The following is a 25,214-nucleotide window of genomic DNA, read 5'->3' on the forward strand; positions in this document are numbered from 1 at the left end:
CAAAACTTTTACAAGAAAAGGGAAGGAGCTGCAGGAAGATGAAATGAAATGTAAGGGGATTTACTTTACTGAGAGGGTGGTGGATAAGTGGAACAGCCTCCCAGCAGAGGTGGTAGAGGGTAATACAGTGAGGGTATTAAACATGCATGGGATAGACATACGGCTCCTGAATCTAGGCCAACGACTAGACGGGGGCCGGATGGGGCCGATCTGCCGGCAGGTTCTGGGTTTCTATGTTAACTGGGATGTATCGAAGCGACGTATACACCGGTGGAGGTTTGTTTGCTTAACATACCAGAGAGTGCAATAAAAAATGTTTTGCTAAGTGGAACAGCAGCTTTAAATACCTGATAACTTTATAATTATAATATAATATAAATTGTCTAATTACGCAGCCTCCTGAAATATTCTGCAGAATTTAGGTTAAAGATAAAAAATAACCTCCTTTCCGTAATTTTTATTTTATTTCATTTTCGGCTCGGCTCCTCTGAGGGCTCTCGGACGGGGGCCGGCGATCGCTATCACGGGATTAAGCTCGCGTCAATCATATTTAGATCGTGGAGCGGTTTCTGCGATAATTCCAGGCAGAAATCTGCACAAAATTAAGCACGGTATCGGAAACTTATTTTTAGGGGGAAACATTTAAAAATGTTTGTGGGTGGAAGAAAACGATGGTGAATCAGCTAATTGCGTTTATAAATAGCGAGAAATGACAGAATCCGCCACGATAAAACAGAGGAAATTGTCTGTAATTGTTAATTGTTGTAAACAAATTAAAGGTTTTTTTCTGAGAATATTTAATTTGTATTTTTTTTATGGGAATCAGTTGCCAGCTAAATGTAGCTGCTCTGCCTTCGCACGTTATAAGGAGATTATATACAGAAATCCTTACGAGCCCTAAAACTTTTAAGGATTTTGTGTAAAAGATTTTGTCTTTGCGCCAACATGGCGGTTCAGGGAATGAGGGTAAAAACCAGCGATGCCCCCAGCTGCCCCCCTCATTGTCGGAGTCTGCATTGCTTTAAAAGGTGCGCCGTGGCTTTAAGACACAGAGTGCCTGGAGATGACGTCCAATCCAAACTATGGTGGCTATGCTGAGTTAGCGCGGCCCCCATCGTGTAAATGGGCCAGTTGGGGGAGCAAAGATTGGGCAGTGGGATACTGTGGGATACTGGGGGGCCTGATCCCCCAAAAGGGCGATATACCCCCTGGTTTGGCAGCAGGGAAACTGCCACCCTCTAGACATCCTAGGCTTAGTCGGCCTAGCCCCGAATACGCTACTGGGTAAAATGGCTAATACCGGTCATTAGCCTGATCTTTCCATGATACTGGCAGGAGCATGCGAAGGATCCCACACAGGAGGAGTAGGAGGTTGGCATTCGTATCACCTTGCACACCCGGCACCCCGGCCCTAAGCCACCGGCGGAGTAAGACGCCGTTGAAGCTTAGATTAATACTCACATTAGGTATACACCTGGCGGCTCGGTCCTGCTGGTCGATGGCGTCCCCATGGAGGTGTCTCCCCATGTCCGCTACATTATTACGTGATGACCTCATAGGGCCTCCACTATATAGAGTTACTTTGTAGCATTTAGCATTCTGTGGTTTGTATCTATGGATCTCCTGGATCCATCCCTTGCCTGTTAACTCTTTGAAACGCGCCTCCTTGTGGAGGGCTTTGGGTGGGGTGAGGGTCATTAAGGTGTTTGCGGATAAGAGATCATCCTCTCGTCTCATAGCCGCCTCGCCGCTCTGCCACGATGGAATCGGCCCATTCGATCCCCTGTAAGCGCTCTCAGAGGACAGACAATGCAAGCAAATTGCAATCAAAATTGTGTTGCATGAGAGAGGTAAACATTTTCCAAACTGTACCATAAATTGTAGTCTGCTGATGATTCTGTGTTTCACCGAGAAGCTGAAATGACAGCAATCAATGGAGTACAAAGAGCGACTGCATGAATACGCTGGCAAATAATATCATTCCTTACATTATTCTGCGATGCATTCACCGGGGAGAAAAAATACCACAATTTATAGCAACAAGAGAGAAAGTAATAAACGGAACAATGCGACCAATGAATCTGCATTTCTTCCCTTCATGGAATAAAATAAAAGATGTAATTATACCCACAAGTGAACATAATTTGAAACTTCATACTCTGCCGGGCGCATCGTCACACGGATACACGCTGTTACATGATAACCCTCCACGAGAGCGCTCTCCCCGTCCCTGGACTTCCGCTCTCCCCGACCCTGGGCTTCCGCTCTCCCTGACCCCGGGCTTCCGCTCTTCCCGTCCCTGGGCTTCCGCTCTCCCCGACCCTGGGCTTCCGCTCTCCCCGACCCTGGGCTTCCGCTCTCCCCGATCCCGGGCTTCCGCTCTCCCCGTCCCCGGGCTTCCGCTCTCCCCGACCCCGGGCTTCCGCTCTCCCCGACCCCGGGCTTCCGCTCTCCCTGACGCCGGGCTTCCGCTCTCCCCGACCCCGGGCTTCCGCTCTCCCCAACCCCGGGCTTCCACTCTCCCCGACCCCGGGCTTCCGCTCTCCCCGACGCCGGGCTTCCGCTCTCCCCGACCCCGGGCTTCCGCTCTCCCCGACCCCGGGCTTCCGCTCTCCCCGACGCCGGGCTTCCGCTCTCCCCGACCCCGGGCTTCCGCTCTCCCCGACCCCGGGCTTCCGCTCCCGAACCCTCTCTGCGCCTTCCCCCCAAATCCATGCAGCATTTAGGTATCGAGGGTCATGGAAGTAACTCATCTCCTGGGTAGGAGAATAAAACCACTTGGATAATGCAAAGAAGAAAATGATGTCATTTTTGTTATAAACGCTATTCTTGATGATGTGGGGATGCCGCAAGGACCGCATGTCTTCTTCTGCGGTCTAAAGGTCAAAAAATCTCTCTTCGATACACAAGGGGGACCCAACGCCCGACGTTTCTTGTAGACGGTGAAGATGCCTTTTTAGAGGTCAATATATAAAAATACCCCCCCATGACACCATCCAGCATCGCAGACTTTTATGAGGAACAGGAGAACACCGATGCCTATCATCCATCAAACTCCCCCAAAGGGATATGTTACCCCTGCCTTCTCTCCAAACCCAAAAGGCCTGTTGGATGCCGGGGTCTCCTTGGTCTCCCCCGCTCATGGAAAGGGTTAGGATCACTGAAATCTTTCATAGAGGGAAGGGGCCACCCAGCTTGCGGGATGAATGCCGATTATTTCTGGCCAAAGAGCCCTTGGTGCCGAGACGTTGCTGGGGTTTTATCCATCAAGTCCAATGAAAACCACTACGAGAAAGTCATTTAACCAATCAGATCTCACGAAAGCGGCCGCTCCTGGTGACCTCAGGAATAGAAAGTGTAAAATGTTGCATATGATTTTCACGAAATTTGAGCTAAAACGAAAACTCCAAAATATCTCAAATCCTTGATCCGATTCGTCTATTTTTTATTACAGAAAAAGTAAAGTTTTTGTAAAAGTAGAAGTCCGCACACATTTCTTTCTTCTTTCATTCGAGACGAACCTTTCCTTAATCAGGCTTATTCGGTGTCCGCATTTTCGCCCCCTTTTGAAGCATCCGCGGTAATTATGTTTGGAATTCCATCTCCTTCCGATAATTTTTTCACAACTTTCATGTTTCATCCAATTGCACATCTCATTTTCCTTTTATCTTGTTTGGACCTTCAGGTTGCCATGGTAACCGGCTCGTATTATTAAAGAGGGGGAACAATTTTGGTTGCTAGCTAATTTATCCTTTTCTATTTAGTGTCTTGAATTTTCTGAAAGAAAAAAAAATCACCTTTGGGGGGGGATCATGTTTCTTAAAACAAAACGGCTTCACGAAAGGAGGAAGCGTAAGAAATATGTATATTTTTTAATTGTTAATATTTCAATTAAAATGTAAAGCAACATGTAGGTCAGTTGCTAAAATGTGTCGTATTTACGGACTAGATGATATAATTGGATGTTTTATGAAAATGTGCCGCACGGGGCGTATAATGAGCGTATTTGGTGTTAGTGGGATATAAAAAAATTTCATTTTAAAGAATTTATAGAGATAAGTGAATCAGAATTCCAGAAAGCAGTTCTCCTCATTGGGAAATTGAAGGAACTTGCGATGTCTTCAAAGGGCCGTGATGGACAGGGCGGGTTTCTGTAACATCCCTTGGTCTCTTTCCCATGAACGTTTATTATTATAATATCCGCTTTCGCTCTCCGCCGACAGTTTCTTATTCAAATCAGAATGCGGAAAGCCGATTGAGAAGATGATTTACGTTCTCGTGTATCTCAGATGTAAATTCTAACCTCAAACAGCGACGAGTCGAAGCGTTACATCCCGCGGTACCTGCGATTTATTTAGAAGACGCCTCCGTGAAACATCAGGTGCGCGGAACGCGGCAAACAGCTATTTGTTCTCATATATTCATAACTTTTGGATGTCTCCAATTTATGGAGTGTACAAATCTTCTTGATTTATGTTCTCCAGGCCAGCGTGTGCTCTCTCATGCGGCGGAGAGACCGTGGTATCCGGGCATCGCGAAGCACGGATCTCGAATCTGAACGAAGCTAAACCGGGGGATTCAGTAATAATCTCTGAAACAGAAGAGTATTTTAACCCCAGACGCTGTCACTGATTTCGTTTTTTAAGGATTAAAAAAAATATTTTCAAAAAGATTCCGTCCTTTACTCCTCGTCCCGCTAGCATTTCATGTAAAGTCCATTTCATGGCACAAGAACTCCTGAACCCACAAAAAGGAGCTTCCTGATACCTTATACCATGGGACGATCTTGGGCCAAATGGCCAAACTGGGGTTCAAAGCACCCCCAAACCACTTGAGTTTGATAATGTATCCTTTGCTGTTTCCACTCAGGACTGTTACAGTTTATAAAGCGTATATCTAAACATTGCAGAACCCTGGCAGATGGCTCCCCATCCCTTTGATGGCCAAGGAGCGTGAGTGCAGCGTCTCTCATGCATTAGAATCGTCTTCTCTTCCTTCTCAGTCTTTGAAAGATAGCCGGACGATATCTCATAACTGCAGCTCAGAGATCATCGCTGAAGCACGTCGGCTCAACAGCATTTACATTTCATTGTCTCGCTCACGGTGGGTTTTTTGATGTTTTGGTTAAATATCAGTGCATTCGAGACATGGATCCTCCATATAACACTGAAAATCGGATGCATCCAACCTACTTAATTGTAACCACGTCTGGCAGGAGAGGAGGATCATGGGAACGCCCAGGCATTCTGGACCACTGTAGAAAAAATGGTCAACATAAAAGTATGATGTCCCTCCGTGACTATTTTTTTTTTTGGGGGGGGTACATATAACGCCAAGGATCTAAATACCTTTGTTCGGGGGGGTTTTGGTGGCCGTAATAAATTCCGATGTTCCCTTGATTAATATCTTGTGTATCTGTTCTATCTGACGATGAAGAAAGCTGCCTGCGTGGACAAACTGGAAAAAAGCGAGATAAGAGCCAAACCAGAGCCTGCAGAAAACAGAAGCTCCTACATTGGGATGAGCGGGCGAAGAGTGTGTCTCTCGGACGTTCCAGTTCTGGTGCAGCTCCAGTTGGCATCCATTAATAATATCCAACTCAACCAGGAATATGGCCTTAATCTGCCTTCAACGAGTCCTTGGCCAGTCCCAGCCTCTGACACCATTAATAGTTTAGCTGTGAGGACGCGTTGTTCATCTTGAGACTGTTACATCCGCTCTCTGCCTGTGACTGTACCGACAGCCGACGGGACGTTAAAAACCACGGCTTGCCAATAGAACTCTCATTGCGTCAAGACAACACCTGGCCGTCTCGACCAATCAGCATAGGGTACATTTAATTATCCAATAAAACTCTTCTGCAGGGATCTCTCTCTCTCTCGTTCTGTAACCAACCGAATGCCTCGTAGGGTAAAATAGGGTAAAATTAGAATTTACACTCTTCTTAAAAATAATCTTTATTTTATTAAAAGAACCAAGGGTTATATTTTATGCTTTATATATTCAGCTTTAAACCACATGGTGCCATTTTATGGTCCTTTTTTATTACACTTTATTTCAAATAAAAATCTGTAACATTTTTAAACAGTATTACGAGGTCCTTTTTATCTTTCGCAGATACTTCCAAGCTTTAAAAGAGACAATATTAGCCGGCCGGGGTCACCGCAAAGACATTGCTGATATCATATTTCATACTTAATAAATCTTTATTGGTGTCAAGTTCTAACCTTGAATTTATACCGTGAATGATAACTTGGCAGCTTATGTTGGGCGTACCTGCGCTATCCGGCCAGAATCACGCGAAACCAAACAAGGAATCGCTAGAGAAGTATCAAAAAGATTGGAAACCTCAACATTTATAGACTTTTATTTTTTTCCTGTCAAAAGTATAGCGTAATACGCCTGAAGAAGAGACCCAGATAGTCTCCAACGCTCACAATTCATTAAATTAAATTTTCCGTCTCCTCATCGACATTATTCTCCACTTTTTAACAGCCAAATATTCCGGACTTTGTTATAAAAAATTAGCTATTTTTTTTTTGTTATAAATATAATTTTGATATATTACATACTATTTTCCTCCCTTTGTGGTGTTTTAATACAGGGCACTGTTTGAAGACCGTAGCGAGTGAGCATCTGTTCCAATTCAAAGTCTCTCGATAGGCGCCGACAGTCCCCGGTGATATTAAAAACCCATAGATTTTTTTTCCCCCCCATAAGGAAAATTTAAAGATTAGACAGACCGTCTTTCACTTTACAGAATCGGCACATCTGCTCCGTCCAAATATCCCCGAACCGACGGATTTCTTAAACATTTCCTGGGTGAATATAATTCTCAGTTTATTCTACGGTCTAATTTGCAAATGTTAATATTTTGAGCTTGGCAGCTGGCGGTCTCGCAAAATGAAAATATACAGATGTCTTGCCTTAGAAAGAAGCGACCCCCTCCGTGAGAATCCATTCCAACAGAATAAAAATGTAAAAAAAAAATTAGGTGGATTTAATACGTTTTTTGTCTGTAAACCAGAAATTTTAAAAAATATATAAAAAATGAATACACAAATTAGACCAAATGATTTATTTACTGTTTGAGGTCACTTGTGATAATTTTACCTTAAACCATAAATCTTTCTATTCTGATTGAAATTTAAAGGACCCGGGATGATACTTTTAGCATTTTTATCTATCGATGAATTCATTTAATTGCTCGCTATCGTTTGATTAATTATTCCTGATTTGTCTGTAAATTATTTTCTTATAATGAATTAAATGGATTTTTTTATGAATGAGGATCGTTTATTAATTTTACCTGCATGCTGGCGAGAGACAATGCGATTCCGTAACTGTTCTAAACATTTGAGGAGCAGTCTGGCTGTTTAAGTTGTTTGGAAATACCTATTTTCGTGTGCTTGTAAGTGGATAACGATGTCTCTTTCGGCTTTTTTGTCTGAGAATTTAAAGGAACCTCATCACATGACGAATTAAGTAAAAATCCATACGCTGTGATATAATTTTCAAGTTATTATATATAATGAGCGTTTGCTCAATGCAGTTGACAAAGAGTTAAGCATGAAAGACATATTAGAGCGAGCGTGTCATGGGATTCTGGGTAATATATAGCAGACACTACAGCTATGATTGCATTGTTAATAAAAGTCATAATTACAGCTCCCAATCCACATAAAACACCATCACGGCTCCGATAACCTTCATGCCTAAATTGCTTTTTACTTTATTCAGCCAGGAGGATGACAGAGGCGTTATTGTGTATTAAGGAAGGCTTCTGGCCGGTCATGTACCATGCAGCATAATTAATAGATTCGGGGGATTGCTGACAACGACTCAGAGATTAGTTACTTCGGAGAAAGTGCGATGGATCGCGTATTGTGTGTTGAGTAGGCCACTCGAGTTAAAGCGGTAGTTGGCACAAATATCAGAACCACAATCACCGACGGATGTTTTATGAAATAAGGAACACTTTGAAGATCTGATTCTTAGCTTTTCTTCCACAAAACAATTAGATTTTCAATGTCTTTTGTTCCTGCCGTGAATCAGCGGTGCTAACGTCAGCGAAGGCTCTCTCGACCAATCCCAGACACTGTTCATTCAAGGATGGATCCCTTGACCAATCCCTGATGCTCTTCTTTCAAGGAAGGATCCATTGACCAATCCAGACGCTGTTCATTCAAGGAGGGATCCCTTGGCCAATCCCTGATGCTGTCATTCAAGCACAGCTTCATTCAGGGACAGCACCTGTCAGCCAATCACAGCAGCTATTGTTCAAAGACCTCAACCAAGTCCAACTCACATTATTTAGACCAGCAGACTAAAAAAGTGTCAGTTATTGGCGCCATTGCTACCCATTTCATACAAACCGCGACATGTTTTGTTATAAAGGAAGAATGCATTAGATATTTCTCCTATTTATTCTCTTTCTCTTTGAATTTATAGAATTTTCTGTATATTATAATTAATTTTTTTTTGTGTCTAACGGACATTATCTAATACATGAAAAGACAACCTGCTTCGTTACTTCAGAAAGAAACCTCATCATATAATAATAACACTAAACCCTATTTTATTCTCCGGAATAAATGACGTAATGACCAGTTTTCCGCCCGTGGGGCAAAATTGTCTTTTTGAGGACTTTTTGAAACACCGCGAATGATCGAGGTCTTAATGTACAAAATGTTACCGAAGCAAATTACTGCTTCTCTTAGCCCCATGCTGGCTGCTGCCGTTAAAAAGAGCCAGTTTGGATCCATTTTGGTCCATTAGCGATTCCATTACTGTAATGAGATATAATTAAAATATTTAGCTGTCCTTACCTTTAGCCGAACTCTTTGATCTTTGTGCTATTTAGTTTTAAAACCTCGCCATTGAGTTTTTTTGTTTTTTTTTTAAAAAAAAACAACTTTAGAACTAAAAATTTAGAGCCTGAGACAAACCTTCAAATATTTAGTGGATAGGGATCTGCTTTTTTGGATCATTTTTGGATACTGTTTCCTACAGTTGGAATTCAACAAGTTCTAAGTAATTTTTCTGTAATAACTTTTAGATACTTTGAACTGGAGCATTTCTCATTCCGCGTCTAATAAAAGGGGCTCACGGCCAACGAAAGACCACTGACTTTTTGGGTCACTTAAGGCTCTTTCTTCTTTACATTTGGGGTAATACGTAAGGGGCTACCAAGTTTAGAGTCTTTAATAATTCTTAGCCTTCGAATTGGGCTAATTTATATGAAAATATTAAAAAGCCTCCATCTTTCCAGAATAGTTTAAAAATCAGATTTTTTTTGTGACATTTTTAAAATGGTGATATTTTATAAAAAGCTCTTTATTGCCTTGCACAGACTATGTTTTAAAATGTCTCCCGTATATTTTTATCCTACGTTTTCTGAAGCGTTGGTGACATTTTCTTTCCTTTGGACAAATTGCAAACACTTGTGGCTTTTCGACAAATCAGCGCAACTGCAGGAGGGAACGTTAAAGTTTGTAGACGTTCTGGAAAGTCATTTTTCGGGGGCTTTGGCTTAACCTCTACTTGTGACATCACAGCGCATGCAACAACCCTATCTGCATCATATGGGTCACGATGTGGACATCATCACTCCTGCGTAACACAAGCTTCGCTTTCCACCATTTACAGAATACCGGGGGAAATTGCGACGAGACGAATTAAATTGTTACAAATTAACCGGAGATCTTAAATCCTGGAAACCGCGGCGACACGGATGCCGCGTTGAGAATTTAGAAATGTGACAGGACTGGCTTTAAAACTGAACGGAGATCTTAATAATTTGATTGAGCTTCATGATTACTGTTCGGCTATTAAAGCTTTAAGGAGATCTCGGTTGCCGTTACAAGTCTTGGCAGCTCCTGCACAGATGTTGATATTTAATTACGGCATCAAATATTAAACATGTTTGTTTCTCTAGCTGGCGGAAATCAGCCTTTAAACGCGGCGTGTCGGGGTTTTCAGAGGCTCAGGGCTGGTGGTCTCCTATTCACAGTTTGGTTTAGAATCCGGAAAGTTTGTTTGTTTTGAGCGACACTCTGGTAAAACCGGACAGCATTTTCATTCTCAAGCAAAACGAGGAGGCGAAAGAATGAAATAATTCCCTGCGTTCCGCCATTAGAAAGTATCTGAATATTTTAGGGGGAAGCTGCAGTGAATTCCGTCTCTCTCACTTTATCAGCCATCATATGTTACCCGGTGCCTCTGACCTGTTGGGGAGTCCAGCTGGTTCACGCGGCCGGGCGATGATACTCAGCACCGTCCTGTCTGCTGACGCTCCTAAACCTTTGGCGCATTTTTATTACCCCACTAAAGATTCATTGAGCTGGTTCAGGAGGCGTTGATTAGCCCAGACAGCTGTCACGGATAAACCGAGCCTGTCACCCACTCAACAGTCAAAACAGCAATTTCAAATACTTTATTCATCTGCGATTCATAGAGGAGTTTAGCAGTCAGCGTGATCTTAATTCTCTTAAGATATAAATCTTCATTTAACTGATAACGTTCCATCTTGTGGGCGAAGACCAACAGGAGAAATATGTCTTACGCACTCGCTGCGTACGTTAAATATAATAGTTCATTTCTCGATGTCTGAAATCTTGTTTATTGATAGGTATTTTTATTAACGTTATATCATCTGGGTTGTGTGAAGCTGGGAAAGGAACCATCTGAGTAATTCATATCCTGAGGATATGGTCGGATATAATGTATCGAAGCAAAGTGCTACATTTACTCCTTTCGCGGCATCCAATGTGATATTTTGTAGCAGCTGCCTCACTTTGGACTCGTAGCTTTGGAACTGGAAAGCCAAGGGTTTCGAAGACCTCCTGGTCCCTGGATTGTGTTTTTTCTGCCCGGAACGTGTTTTCGGTTTCCGATGCTCTGTCACGTTGGCTGAGTTTCTGCGGGATTCCGTTAATCAGGTTGTTCAGAGTCCGGTCAGAGATTTGGTCGGAACTCAGAGAGGAGACTGGCTCGGAATACCGATCCCAAACTCCATCGCATTCGCCGTTAGTCTTAGAATTGAATGCATTTATTCATGCACATAACGCTATATATTCCCATCCGTATGGAACGTATGGAAAGAAGTCCCTTTTCAGAATTTGGTGATAAATCTGTGTATCAAGCAGTTAACCCTTTGCTATTTGATCTACGCAACTGACAAGAGTTTTCATGAAGTACATAACCGCTAAATCGCAAACTGTCTAGGGACCGATGTGACCTTTTATTGGGTTTTTGTTGAATCACGAACAGGGAGTTAAGCTGTTTTAATTGGAATTTTTCTCGCTGTAAACAGAAAGTGGGATTAATTGATATTGTAGTGGCCTGAAGAGCTTAGTCCCCATAGAGGATGTTTTCCAAGCTGTGTAATTTAGTTGAATAAATAACACATTGAGCTCTGGAGTTTTATAGAATTGCAGTTTAAACCCAAACCTCTTTTACGAGCCGCTGAGCCGAGCTGTCTGCGGATCTCTTGTCTTGTGACCTGATTATCAGGATGGGATCTTTCTTCCTCCATGGGGAGCAAATGCATTAAAAATGGCTGAAAATGTTGCTGCCATCTCATGTAGAGCCACCCTAAAGGGGATCTTTGTGACCTAAAATTAATAGTTTTCCGCCATCTTGATAAAAATGGCGGCCCTATTGCAAGTATGAGATGGGTCGGTGGCAGGAGCATGGGGTGGTGGGATGGAGCATCTCAAAGGAGATATCTTTTAGGTTTCTACTGGGCCCCAAGATTTCTGAAGGTGCCCCGATTGGCAGACAGGCAATAAAAGGCTAAATCCATAAATTACGGAAAAATGATGTGATTATAAAAACCGATCCCCCATGACTGTAAATAATTTGGAAATCTGTTGATTATGTTTTTTTAGGTAATCGGTTTTATGCAGTATAATGGGATACACATTAATTGCATCATTTGTATCTTATCGTAATTTGAGTGTGTCTGACGAGGTTGTGTTGCCGATAATGTCTTTATAATGCCGCAGATTGTTGTGTTACGGATATTTTTGCGGCATTTGTTGGGTTTTATCAGATCTGTAGCCTAAGTAAACACTCGCGGCCTCTTATTTATAGCCAAGCCTGTGTTTTTAGCAGTATCTCTCCAGATGCGTAATTATAGGTCATTAGGCACTATGTTACACCACGGCTTGATGAATCAGGAGGACTGGCTTAGTTTCGTCTGGCAGCAGAAAAACATATTTTTTTCTCTCCTCAATGACAACAAACGGCGTCTGATTAATGCGATTTCCTGGTGCTCGTCTTCTGTTTTGCAATATTTGGTACAAATCGGATGATTCACTTTTAGTTAATGACTCACTGAGCTCTATTTCAATCATTTTTTTTTATACCAAGAAATACTTTTTTCCACATAAACAATGTAACACTTTTTCCCTTTCTTTAATGTTTTTTTGTAGTGTTGAGTTTGAAAGTCGTCTCCAACAACTAGGGAATTAACCAAAAAGCATATTGGCATTTAGAGGTGTATTTTTTTTTTATATCTTAGAAGATGAAGACGTTAAGACGTCATAAGAACATAATCCTTCCCAAACTGGACTAGAAGAGTTAATAAGTGTTAATATGCCACCCCCAGCCCATGCGCAGAAATCAGGACACGTTCCTGAAGCCTGTCAATCATCTGCCATACATCAACGTTCTCCAGAAACAGCAGAGATTTCCGTAGGACCACCTTCCGGAGATAAAGTTATGGCGGCCACGAATATCGATAGCCTTTTATATGCACAGAAGCAGCCTGAGTCTCTTAAGAGTAAGAAAGGATCATCCTTTGGAGGCCGTTCTAGGTCACCATAGCCTTGGAGAAGACCTGAAACCCTCGTAAAGCGCAACCACATGTTTTTGACCTTTTTTGTTAATGAGTTTTTTATAAAAATAATTGTGTAACATACATAAGATATTTACAACAAGTATGGCACCTGATTGTTCTGAATGATCATCAAACATTCTCAAGAAGGTATGACAAAGACCATTGTCCGAAGGAATCAGGGTCCTCTGAGCCGAACGTCACCCCGCGGCATTAAAAATCCCCTTTTAACCTTTCAAGTTCAACGTAATTTATCAAAAGAAAATAAGAGAATGTTCTAAGTAACAAAATGCTCCGAAAGTTCCCGGAATACTTTTATTCTGTAACCACTGAAAATTCTTCTTTCCTTTTTATTGTCAGAAGGTTTACTGTTATTTAAGGGGCGTTTGCCAGCGTCTCGTACTTTTGACATTTAGAGAAGAAATTCTGAGTGGAAATGTATTATTCACGCGAACTGTAAACTGGACAGCTGATGAGGAGTTGCTGGAGTTTTGCGACGTGCAAGAGGCGGTGATTGTTCACCGAAATTTAAGGATTCTGTAAATAATTACCTTTTTTATAAATTATAGACAATGCACTAGAAGTGTGGACTTTATGGGGCAAAATGTCTTCATTGGGAGAGACGGTTCTTATAAACGGAACTATTTGGCTTGACATAATTCACAGCTTCCAGACAAAACTCTACATCTTCTTGTCCCTGGTCAGTTTATAGGCCTAAAATACAGTCTTTTTTACCAAAATGTAATGTTTTTCCGTGAAATAAGCCTGGAGAAACCAGAGAGATCGTCTTAGCTTAATGCTGAGGTGGATTGAAGGGATGGGACCTTGTTGGCCAAGAGTCGACGTAGTCAAAAGTAGAATAAGAAAAGATTAAAGAACCACTAAAGGTCCCATCTCAACATCTTCAAAAAGCCGAGGCTAATTCCCTTTGGAAACAAAGACACCACGCAGATTTAACCCTTTGTGTGTATAGCTGTTTTTGTCCTTCCCACTGAACTTTTTACCATCAATAAACATAAAACACACTGATGACCTCAGCGCATAATTTTGCTTTCATAATGACCAGCTATGATGTACGCTTTTCATTCCAGCAGAACAACGGAAGAGACTTAATAAATGATGAATCAATATCGCATCACACCGGCAATAACCATCACTATGAATTACTCTTACATCATTATCTTACAGTAATCAATGGCTCAGCGCGTCGTAATATGATTGATGACCCTGACTCTATGGCTCGAGTAAGATCAATAACTTTCTGTACGCACAGAAACATGAAGTTTTATTTGATGGTAAAAGCCTCCGTAATTTTTAACCTATAGAAGCCACGTCGGTTATTGATCCTTGTGCTGCGTTCAGGGAATTAGGACAAGTTTGGGTGGAAATGTAATTAATTCTCGCTACTCATTATGCTTCGTGTTAATCACACATTGAGGATTATGGGGTCCGGTTGTGAGATTATTAAAGAAATTAGTGCACTTGAAGACCCCTGGGATTGACGGGGTTTCTTTTTGCGGCGTAACTTTTCCTCCCCTCGGTTTACGAGTTTCATTGACTCCTCTATAGGTGAATTTCACTAATTCCAGTTTCTGTCTTTCCTTCAGAGACTCGTCGAAGCTGCCGAAGAAGCCCACCTGAAACATGAATTTGATGCCAACCTGCAGGTAATATTTTCTCCGATAGACTTACTTTAATTCAGGTGGACCAAAGCATTGTGGGAAAATAAAATAAGACAAACAAATACTTTTTTTATATATATATATATATTATAAAAGAATTATTCATTTCTATCTCCCGAGAAAATTAACAATAACAACTAGAGATTGATTCAGAACATTCAGTCCCGAGAAAGTAAATTATTTTATGAATTACAGGATGATTTGCACATTTATTTTTCTATTTCTGATTTTTCTTATAGTGCTTCTAAGTTTTTCCCAGAATGTCCGCACGATAACACAATCGCTACACAATACACTTGATACGTTGTGTGTGTATCGAGTGGGGTAGCAATTAACATTCACCCAACATTCATGATTCTGAAAAAGATTCAAGTGATTCTATAGGTCGGGGGTTAAATAATTACTGCCGGGTTATTTGTTTTGTTTTTTTTTGTTAAAAAACAAAAAAATTATTATTTTTGCTTTATAATAAAAGGCAAAATGAACATTAACAGTGAGAGCAGATAACGTGTCTTCCAATAATCAGTATTTCTATACAATGTCCTATACAAGAACCTTTGCCCGCTCGTCTTATGGTCGCCGTTACTGGAACCTGGTTGGACAGAAAACACGGTTGTTATAAATGGTCTTAAAAGCCATAGAAATGGTTCCATTGGTGGCCGGGAACTCGGCCAACTGAGCTTCCATTATGTGCCGGTGTGTGACCCTGTAAAACAGGTTTAAGTCACTTTACCATTAAAATGGATATAACCATAGAGATGATGGCGTCTTTAGCTGAAGTTGATACCTTTTAATTGGGCAACATAGATAAAGTTGTAACATTATATAAGCTTGTGGGAACTCAAAAGTCTCTTCTATCTGAAAAAGAGATCTCCGAGGTCCCTAAAGCATTTATTCCTCTTTACTCGGTTAAGAGACAGCTGGGGACAACGACTCCTCGTCCCGCGTGCCCTCCTTATAGCATTGGCTTCCCCACTCCAGATATATTTTAAATAATTAGTATTATTATTTTTATTATTATTTTTGATTTTTTAGCGCCAACAATTTCCGCAGCGCTTGAATTTGGAAATTACAGAAAGAAATGGGCAATACGAACCCAAAAGACCACCCAAAGCCATCTGGAAATTCTAAAATAAACTTCAGAGTTGAATTTACAGAATAAAAGCTTTAATAAAACTTTAATAATTTTTCATGAGCAGAGAAGATGCTCTGCTTCCCCTCGGGTCCTCAGACTAAAGACTTCATTTAGGTTCCTACAGAACTAAATTATTGATCTCACATTTTCTTTTTAAATGCTTAAAAAAACACTTTGAGCCTTCAGGAAAATGTCTATGAACATATAAATAATGATTACTGTAACGGGGCTGTTATCTACACACATTTCACATGAGTTTCATTTTAATATTTAAATACTTAAAGATAATTGAATTCATGTCTTTGGAGAGATTTTCCAAGCAATGTTAGTTTTGACAGATTTTTTTTTTTATGTTTTATCAACTTTTTAATTTTATTTTTTCATTCCTTAATACCGAGAGTCTCTTTTAGGAACTTATTTAAGAAAAATTAGAAAGAAATAGGCGGGATCTTCATACTGGGATAATAAATATTCATCGGTGGTTATTCTCCGCATTGATGTCCTCCTCCTTAGGAAATCATTTTCCGGTAGCGTTGGGAGACAGTCATATCTTTGCCTAGGCCTTGGTTTATTGCCGGTACGGTCCATTAACGCTGATCGATTGTTAATCTTAGTTCCGGCGACCCCTCTGCAACCCTGCCAGAGAATATTTGTTCTTCATCAAAAATCTGATGGTGCCCTCGGCTGGAAGGAAAATAACGACGCCAATGATTTGGTGGAAAAGTCCCTCCTGGATCAACCTGCAGACTGCCAGGGATCTGGGGAAGTCTCCGGGATTTCCTCCGGGCCCAGATCTGATGCCAAACGCTAGATTATTCGTTATATGACACCGAAAATTATCGATAATCTCAGTAAACCAAAGAGAATGCGGATAGTATACTCAGTGGTGTACCAAAAAGTGCCAGGGCCTTCTCCTAATCATTGTAACATACTTACACACGCACTAACATAATCATACATACAACGTAACATAGAAACATACTCACTAACATACATACTAACATACTTACACAATGTATACACTGACACACTGTAACATACTTACACACACTAACATACAACGTAACATACAAACATACACTAGTTTGCATAATCGCCGAAAAAGATAAAACTGTGAATATCACATTTGATAAAATATCAATTTCTTTTATCATTGGACGTCTTATTGATCGATTTCCAAAACCCTTTTCTTCTTCCATTAATTTTTTCACTCAAAACTTTCTTCTTTTGTCCAAAACTTTAATTTCTAAGAAATAATGGAGCTGGAATCGATGTGAGGACGCAGAGGTGACAGGTTACACAATCTAAACTGAATTATGACATTTAAAAAAAACCCGTAGATTAATCAATTCAGCATCTTCAGACTCAAACCCTCGTTCTTCCCAAAACTCCTATCCACAAACCAAGAGTGATTTATCGGAGGAGCGCGGGGAGGAAAAAGCTTCCACAACAGATGTATATTTCTTTCACTTGTAATTCAGTATTTCTACTCGCAGATATAGTAATTCTTTAACATTATATACATATATATATAATTCTTACATAATATATATACGATTTTCAGCAGCACATTACATTATTCAATTCACTAAATCATAATGACTACAACCCAGTTGCAGTTTTGGCCCCGTAATATAAAGTTTTCAGGCGGCTGCATATCAGCCGTTTGTATGATTCTCGCTCTGTTATCTGATCCCCGATCTACTAAACACCCCGACTTCTTATCATACTGCCTGCTGGGAACAACAGAATGACTTAATCACCCAGCACTGGGGGTTATATTACTGTATACAGTGCTGGGGTTATTACTGTATACAGCGATGGGGGTAACTTAGACCATGGGATGCCTATGAGGGGTAAATTTACTTTGCTTTTCATGCAGTGTGAAATATTAGAATATTGTATTTTTTATGCCATTGATTAAATGAAACGATTCAGACATTTATTTCACTGATTCCTACGTTTGGGACGACTCCATAGATATGGTGAAGAAAGGCCGCCGGCCGACGTCCCGGTAAATAAATAAATAAAACTCTTCGGGGGAATCTTTTTTTTGGTTCCATTTTCTGGTTTCTGATTTACAGACTATAACCTTTAGAGAAAAGAACAGTCGTTCCTTCCCCACGAGGTTCCCTAATAACTGAAATTACCGTTTCTCGGCCCGTTAGACTCTGCCCTGGATCTTCCATTAACATTAAGACGGGTCAATCATTAACACTATAGTGACCGGGCTCGGGAAAGTCGCAGACGCTCCGGGAGCTTTCCCAGCCCTTACTCATAATAAGTCCCCAAAATAACATCATACGGTCCAGTTCTTTTATTTTTTAAATGTTACTTTTTTGATTTTTTTTCAACTGCATGAAAATATGGTGATTATGTTGGAGTTGAAAAAAAATCAAAAATGTGTATCTGGTCATCTGTGTATCTATGAATACGGTATATATATATATATATATATATATATATATATATATATATATATTTTATATATATATATACACTGTTTGTGTGTCAAATTCAGCCATAGAGTCTCAAAACATACCGTACTCTTGACATTTGAGATGAGATTATTATTATTATTATTATTATTATTACATCAAAAACATAATATAACCCCTGGTATCCGATTTGAAGTTTATTATTTAATGTTTATTCTGAAAGATTAGAATCTACTATTGCCCAAGTTATAGAACCCAGCACCCTACCTGCTTTTCGCAAAGTTTTAGTGCATGGAGTGCATGCCCACCTTAAAGCCCTCACTCCCAAATCCCCCTATTCCCGCCGGCAGCTCAGTGCCCTATTTCTATATTTTGGGTTTGGACTCCCAAGTGCGTTATTTTACGATTATCAGCATGGAACCATTCTTTTTATTTATTTACACCGTGAGCCGTTTGGTTTGTCCCGCCAGGAATGTCTACCCTGTTGCAGATCTTTGTATCGTCTGCAAAAAGCCGTAACACCAGTTTTAATTTTCTTTGGGCGCCAGAGAAATGTAAAAGGAACTAATCGTACAACGTAAGATGTTAAATGATTTATTTGTTACCAACCATGAGGTTTGTCTCGACTTACAACCCAGAAAGGGGTTCAGTTGTTATCGGTGTTGAAAATGATGTAAAGTATCTCCTAACCATAAGTCTTCACACGAACTACAACCCGGAAGAAGTTCATTTGTTGTCGGGTGTAGAAGGTGATGTTTGGGTTAAAGTTGTTCCCTGAGATCCATTGATCTCAGGCGTCACAAATGCTGGAGGATTTATGGCTTCCTCAGATGTTTTGGGGGGAATTAGACGTTTAACCAAAGATTCCAAGAACTTCAGCTCTGTAGGCTTGAGTCTTGGGGAAGTCGGGCAATTAACTGTCCCACGACTGCTGGTTTGGTTGGCCGTTGGTGGTGAGCTGCGGGGTTTCTGCAGGACCTGCACTTTGTTCTTCAAGCGCGTGATAACTTGAGTGGCCCTTTGTATCCCCTCCTGGCTGATGCTAAGCTCATTGTGGAAGTCACTGAGAGCCACCTGGGTGGCACCGAGCTCCTTCCGATATTCAGCATCAGCCTTTTGAGCCCTGCCATTACACAAACGTAATTCCTTTTTCAAGGTGTCCAACTCCTGTGTCAGCAGCTTCTCCGTGCTCTCCATAGTTGTCATCTTCTGTCTTAGCACCTCTGCTTCACCCATGGCGGCTTTGGCTTCCAACTTCTGCTTGTGAAAAGCACGCAGTTCTTCATCCATGGCGGCTTTGGCTTCCAGCTGTTGCTTGCGGAATGCACTCATCTCCTCTTCCATGGCGGCTTTGGTCTCCATTTGCTGTCGCTCAAAGCCGCTCAGTTGTTCTTGGAGGCCTGAGCATTGTGTCTTCATCTCTCTAAGCTGCTTCTGTAAAGCATCTATGTCGTTATCTTTCAGCTCGACAATGTTGCACATTACTAAAGCCAGCTCCATCCATTGTGCCTGCTCCTTCTTTGCTGAGAGTAGACGGGCGTTCAGGCGGTCTACCTCCTCCTTTAGCTGTCCAGCATCAGGAGTGGGATCCTCTTCTCCAACATCAAAATACAGCTTTCTGATTAGCTGGCGGCTGCAGATCACAAGGGTCTGACATTGTGGACATGATTTTGTCCGGGCAGAGCCAAACCACTGCTGTATACACTCGTGATGGAACGTGTGTCCGCAGTGAACGGCTGCCACATTGCTCGAATTATCGAAAAGTTCCAGACAGATTCTACAGCATCCCTGAATCGGCATGGCTGCAGTTCACCAAGTCACTTCTCCTCAACACTGTCAAGGAAAATGTGTCCGCGCAGCCCTTTTATTCCTGCCGTGAGTGTTCTAACGATTGTGATGTCATAGAGCAAAGATTCTAAATCACATGGCTTACAATGTGACAACCCAGAACTGCTTACCAGCGAGCGTTCTAATGTTTGTGATGTCATAGAGCAAAGACTCTGTATCACGACTCACAAAGTGAAAACCCTGAACTGTTTACCGCTGAGAGTTCCCAAAATGTTAATAAAGAAAATCAATAAGAAAAAAACCTAAGAATCAGCCTTTTGTTTTCCATTACATTGTTACCTAATATTCCCTTTTCTTTGTATATAAAGTCTTATAAACCACAAGTAAAAACAAACCCCCACTTTGTTAATAGTTAATAGATTCTACAATATTTATTTTTTTGGCAGTTACCGGTGTGAGGTTCGCTTCTGTCTGGAGTCTGACATTAAGCGAAGATTTCTCGTGAAAGCACACATTTTCTCTGGGTTTGCCGAGCGCTCTTATCTTTCTGTTCTGGTATTACTAATGTAAGCCTCTCTCTCTCTCTCTCTATTTTCCCGTCTCTGTCCAAAGCGTCCCTCTTATCTAAGCCGATAATTATATTTATTATGGTACTTTAGCACTGGCATGCGCTCCTGGGTATGCATGCAGCACAAGCAATTTCAGGCCATTTCCGTGCAGCGAGATGTTCCTGCGCTGCTGTTTTGACTCCAGACATTGATAGATTACAAAGCACAGAAGTCTTTTGTTCTTTCTCTGTGTGGCGACCACTTCACGGTATCCGCACCCGAGGAACTGAATAAATGGGTTTGGTGCACAATACGGTTAATTTTAGATGATTGTTTTTATGTTAAACAATAAGAAGTGGCTGTAAATGTGCTTTATAGAGTTTAAGCTGCAGCTCTCCTGCTTCACCGGTACCAATGGTTACAATGTATTTATTTATTTATATATTTATTTATTTATTTATTCTCTGGATCCACAAAGCAAATTCTCATGGCAGCTTCTTCTTTTACAATTTTTCTCTTTCTCGTTTGGACCACCAGGGATGGTGGGCATTATAGTCACAACAAGAGGCCAGAATCTGACACTAGAGGGTCAGAGGCTGAGATGGAATGGAAGGAAGTTTTACTTTACTGAGAGGGTGGTAGATAAGTGGAACAGCCTCCCAGCAGTAGTAATAAGCTTCCCTCTTGTCCTTTGTTAAGTACCTTTATGTGTTTAAAGTCTCTCTCCCCCCCCCCTCCATCCTCCAAGCCGTACATATTACTTCTAGATCACAGCTGTCCATGTCCTCGTATAAAGTCACTTCTGCTGCATTTTGGGGTTATTTCCCCTTTTTCTCCCGCTTTCAGAATACCCCACTCCAGATCTGCTGTCGTGGAAGAGACTCGGGGTCTGAGCTTCCAGCTGCTGGGATTTACTCTCAGTATCCTCAGCAAACTTATTGCAACCCCCATAAGATTTATATTTAATGCCTATCTCTATTTTAAAAAAAATATTATTGTGTTTAAAGAACCAAGACGACGATTAGCCAGGCCCTGACTACAATGCCCATCATCCTTGGCGGTGGGACTGCGCGTCCCTGCCTTATTCTGGCCGTAGGCCCGGCTCCCTCTGCTTACTGTCAGGTGTAAAACCTTCATGATTTATCCCTTGACTCTAATTATCCTGTCTGCATGCGCAGGTTCACTGAGCCAAGACGGAATAAGCTCTCGTATTAGAAGAAAGTTAATTAAACAAGGCGATATTTGAGTTTTTGGTAACAGCGCCAAGGTTATTGAGCTTCTGTGAAAAGTCTACGTGTATCAATCATCTATCCGTCTAATATTCCTGCGGAACATAAAAAGAAACACAACGGAGGATGTCTTTTTTTTTTTGTTCAAATGCTGGTTTTCTTTCTTTTTGTTCTTATTCCTCTCTTGATGCAGTAAGTGGATATTTTCACTCGGAAAGTTCCAAAACGTCTCACTTTTTCATGCTTATAAATTCAGATTATTAGTCAACGTCTCGTGACGGAAAGCAGAAGAGATTTTCAGAAGACAATGCTTCTTCTGGGTGTAGCGAGAGTTTATAAATCCCCTTATCGCGCCGCTGCAGAGGACGCTTCCGGAACGCTCTGTTTTTGCAGAAAATCTCAAATCCAAAACATTTCAAAGAACTAGAAACCCTTTTTTTGGCAATTAGAGATGTCAACTCCTGACAAACCAGTCGGTGTTGCTTTGGATTAGAATTCGAAGCCCCCGACATGAAATTAATTACTCGCATGGACAGCGCCGACGGATTCCACTAGATGGCAGACTTGGGCCGAGGTTTGGTATATAGAGTCGCGGGGGGGGGGGGGCGATTTATGGACGGAATTGCCCTGTAGGGATCAAAAACAATAAATAAAAGGCAGATTCCAGTTCGGATCTAGTGTTCAGTTTCCTTATAACCTTAAATAAATGCTGATATTTTTTTGTGCATTTTTGACATCATTTAATTTCCCCTCCAACGACTACTAAAAATGTAACCCATTTAGAAATAGATTTTCTTTTTCAAGTTATAGAAATGGTAAAGTCCTTTAATAGGAAGACGTTATGGTAAAGGCCGTGTTGGTACTTGGTGCTGTGTAGATGCGCTTGGTTGACCCCCGGTGTCTGTATAACTCATCTCCGGCACACATCTGTCGCTCTCTTTATGTTTGTATTTTCATGAGATTGTTTTTAGTTACTTATTATTTTCTGTAATGTTTCGGTGTTTTGTATGTAAATGGCAGGCGATTCGCGTCGGGTACCCTGCACATGGCCTATCGGGTCTGTGTCACCGTAACCCACGCAGGGCCCTTCTCACAGCCTCATGAGGTTGTTTTTTGATAAAGTAAATCGATATAAACCTGCACCGGTGAACAAGTCTGCATTCTCAGGATTGTATTGGCTCAATCGCCAATAATGCAAGGAATTAGAATTAGGGCCATGAGCCAAAGGATCTACGGAGTAGGGGGTATTGTGGGAAGATAGGCGTTGAGAGCTGGCGGTATTGTGGGAAGATAGGTGTTGATAGTAGAGGGTATTTTGGGAAGATAGGCATTGAGAGTAGGGGGTATTGTGGGAAGATAGGTGTTGAGAGTAGGGGGTATTGTGGGAAGATAGGCATTGAGAGTAGGGGGTATTGTGGGAAGATAGGTGTTGAGAGTAGGGGGTATTGTGGGAAGATAGGCATTAAGAGTTGGCAGTATTTTGGGAAGATAGGCATTAAGAGTTGGCAGTATTTTGGGAAGATAGCCATTGAGAGCGGGCGGTATTGTGGGAAGATAGGCATTGAGAGCGGGCGGTATTGTGGGAAGATAGGCATTGAGAGCGGGCGGTATTGTGGGAAGATAGGCATTGAGAGCGGGCGGTATTGTGGGAAGATAGGCATTGAGAGCGGGCAGTATTGTGGGAAGATAGGCTTCCGGACGCCTTTTCCGTGTCGAGGGCCAGTAAACGGAAGCGCTTGCAGCTAGAAAATGTATGATTAAGTGGAGAGATAACAGAAGAATCAGCAAATAGATCATTATCTGAGAAATAAACGTAAAGGAAGAGAATTTTATAAGGACTTTGAAAAACAGCGGCGATCATTCACCAGATCAATGAAAGGAAAAGTAATTAAAAGTTAGAGACTGGCCGCCGGGTATCGGTGGGCTGGAGGCTGACAGATCGAAATTAGAATAGGGACCTGTTAATTCCGACAGATCCGGCCTGCATTCTCCGCAGCGACTTCAACCTGCTGCTTCTTCTGATACCAAAAGAGAAGAATCAAAAAATATACATCCTGAAAGATTGTTTTCCGGGTGGATTCCACGCTAATTGTTGTAGCGGATCTTGGAGTCTGATTTATTGTACGCTGCCCTATTTTTCTGAGAAAAGCCCAATTGGGTCCAAATACTGTTTCCTATTTAAGATGCCATCTTCTCCATGAATATATGTATACATGTAAGATGTAACCCAGCATGCGCAACTACCCGCTTCCTGATTGGCTGTTTTATTTAAGATATCTTGAATCTTTGTTTCTGGGTTGGGTTAAAATCTTTTGTTACAAATATCAGAAGTACCCCCAAATTATGTTACTAAAATATTGTAGTTTTAATATACTATGAGCATTAATGCAAATTAGTATTTATTTATTTATTATGGGTTCAAACTTTGCCCTTATTCATTTTTCATCACAATAACAAATTCAAGCAGAACTAAATTTTTTAAAAATAAAAGTTAAATGAAATTTAAACATATCAAATACTTGCTTCATTTTATAATCAATCCATCAGTTCTAAATATTTGCCAGAAAATATAAAAAATATAGAAAAATATAAAAAAAACTATGTAACATGAAGAGTTAAAAAAGACACAATGAGTGTTTGAAGTGACCTACGGAGCGTAACCAAGGATATTCGCACGCCAAAATTATGACAGATGAAGTTAATAGTATCGTAGACCATTATCATTACAAATTTGCATAAAAGTAATCACAATGGTAAGGTACATTAAAAATATTAATTACCCATTAAACCAGTAATTTAAAATCCATTACTTTGGGTTCTAATAAATGGATGATCATTCAAGTAGCAAGCATTGGCTGTGAACAAATTCATATAATTTAATTTTGTTTTCTTTTTCTCATGAATGGTGACAAAACATGACATTTACTTGTTATTTTATTAATAAAAACAATCAGCACTTTGATGTTTGCGTCGGCATTTGTGATACTTGATGTTCTCATTGGCTATCCATTAGTGGCTAATTTTATTAAAAAAAACAAAATTCACCCATTGTGACTTCCAGACCCTTAATTGGGACGCATATCCACTGAGAGGTCTTGGAAATTTCCAAAGAGACCCGAAGACCGACATTTGGGGAAATATCTTCTAGAGGTCAAGTAACCTCTGTGCTCGGACTGATAGGACGAGTATCTCCAGAGAGAATGAAGAAGATTTTTACTCTTCTAACTGTTTGGGTTCAGGTCAGACACTAGAAGGTTCTTCAACATGGAAGACAGTCCTTGATAAAGTATTACGGGTGTAGCTGATGGTCCACGATTCTACTGACAGAAGAGAGGTTTACATTTTCGAATACAATATAGAACAAAGAAACCTGGAACCTTCCGGCAGATCAGGCGCCTTCGACCTTGACATTGACTGCAGCAGAAAAAAGAGATACATTTTAGTTTATTTCGTAAATCTGGACCGAGATATTTCTGTTTTTTATCTATTTTTTCTTTTGTAACTTTTGTTATTCGCTGTTATTCACTTTCTGAGTTACCTCCTTTCTGTTAAT

At 41.0% G+C, this 25,214-nt stretch overlaps 1 protein-coding gene across 1 annotated transcript in view; it reads left to right on the forward strand.

The window, feature by feature from the left end:
• The window catches only part of LOC149277366 (voltage-dependent calcium channel subunit alpha-2/delta-3-like), a 199,320-nt gene that overhangs the window by 40,196 nt on the left and 133,910 nt on the right, over nt 1-25,214 (forward strand). Inside the window, exon 4 of the mRNA XM_089503037.1 lies at nt 14,449-14,508. Coding sequence (XP_089359163.1) covers nt 14,449-14,508 — 60 coding nt within the window. The remainder of the gene's footprint in view (nt 1-14,448; nt 14,509-25,214) is intronic.

This window comes from Sceloporus occidentalis, unplaced genomic scaffold, assembly GCF_023333645.1.
Source record: "Sceloporus occidentalis isolate IW3139 unplaced genomic scaffold, rSceOcc1.0.p SCAF_216, whole genome shotgun sequence".
Classification (NCBI taxonomy): Eukaryota; Metazoa; Chordata; class Lepidosauria; order Squamata; family Phrynosomatidae; genus Sceloporus; species Sceloporus occidentalis.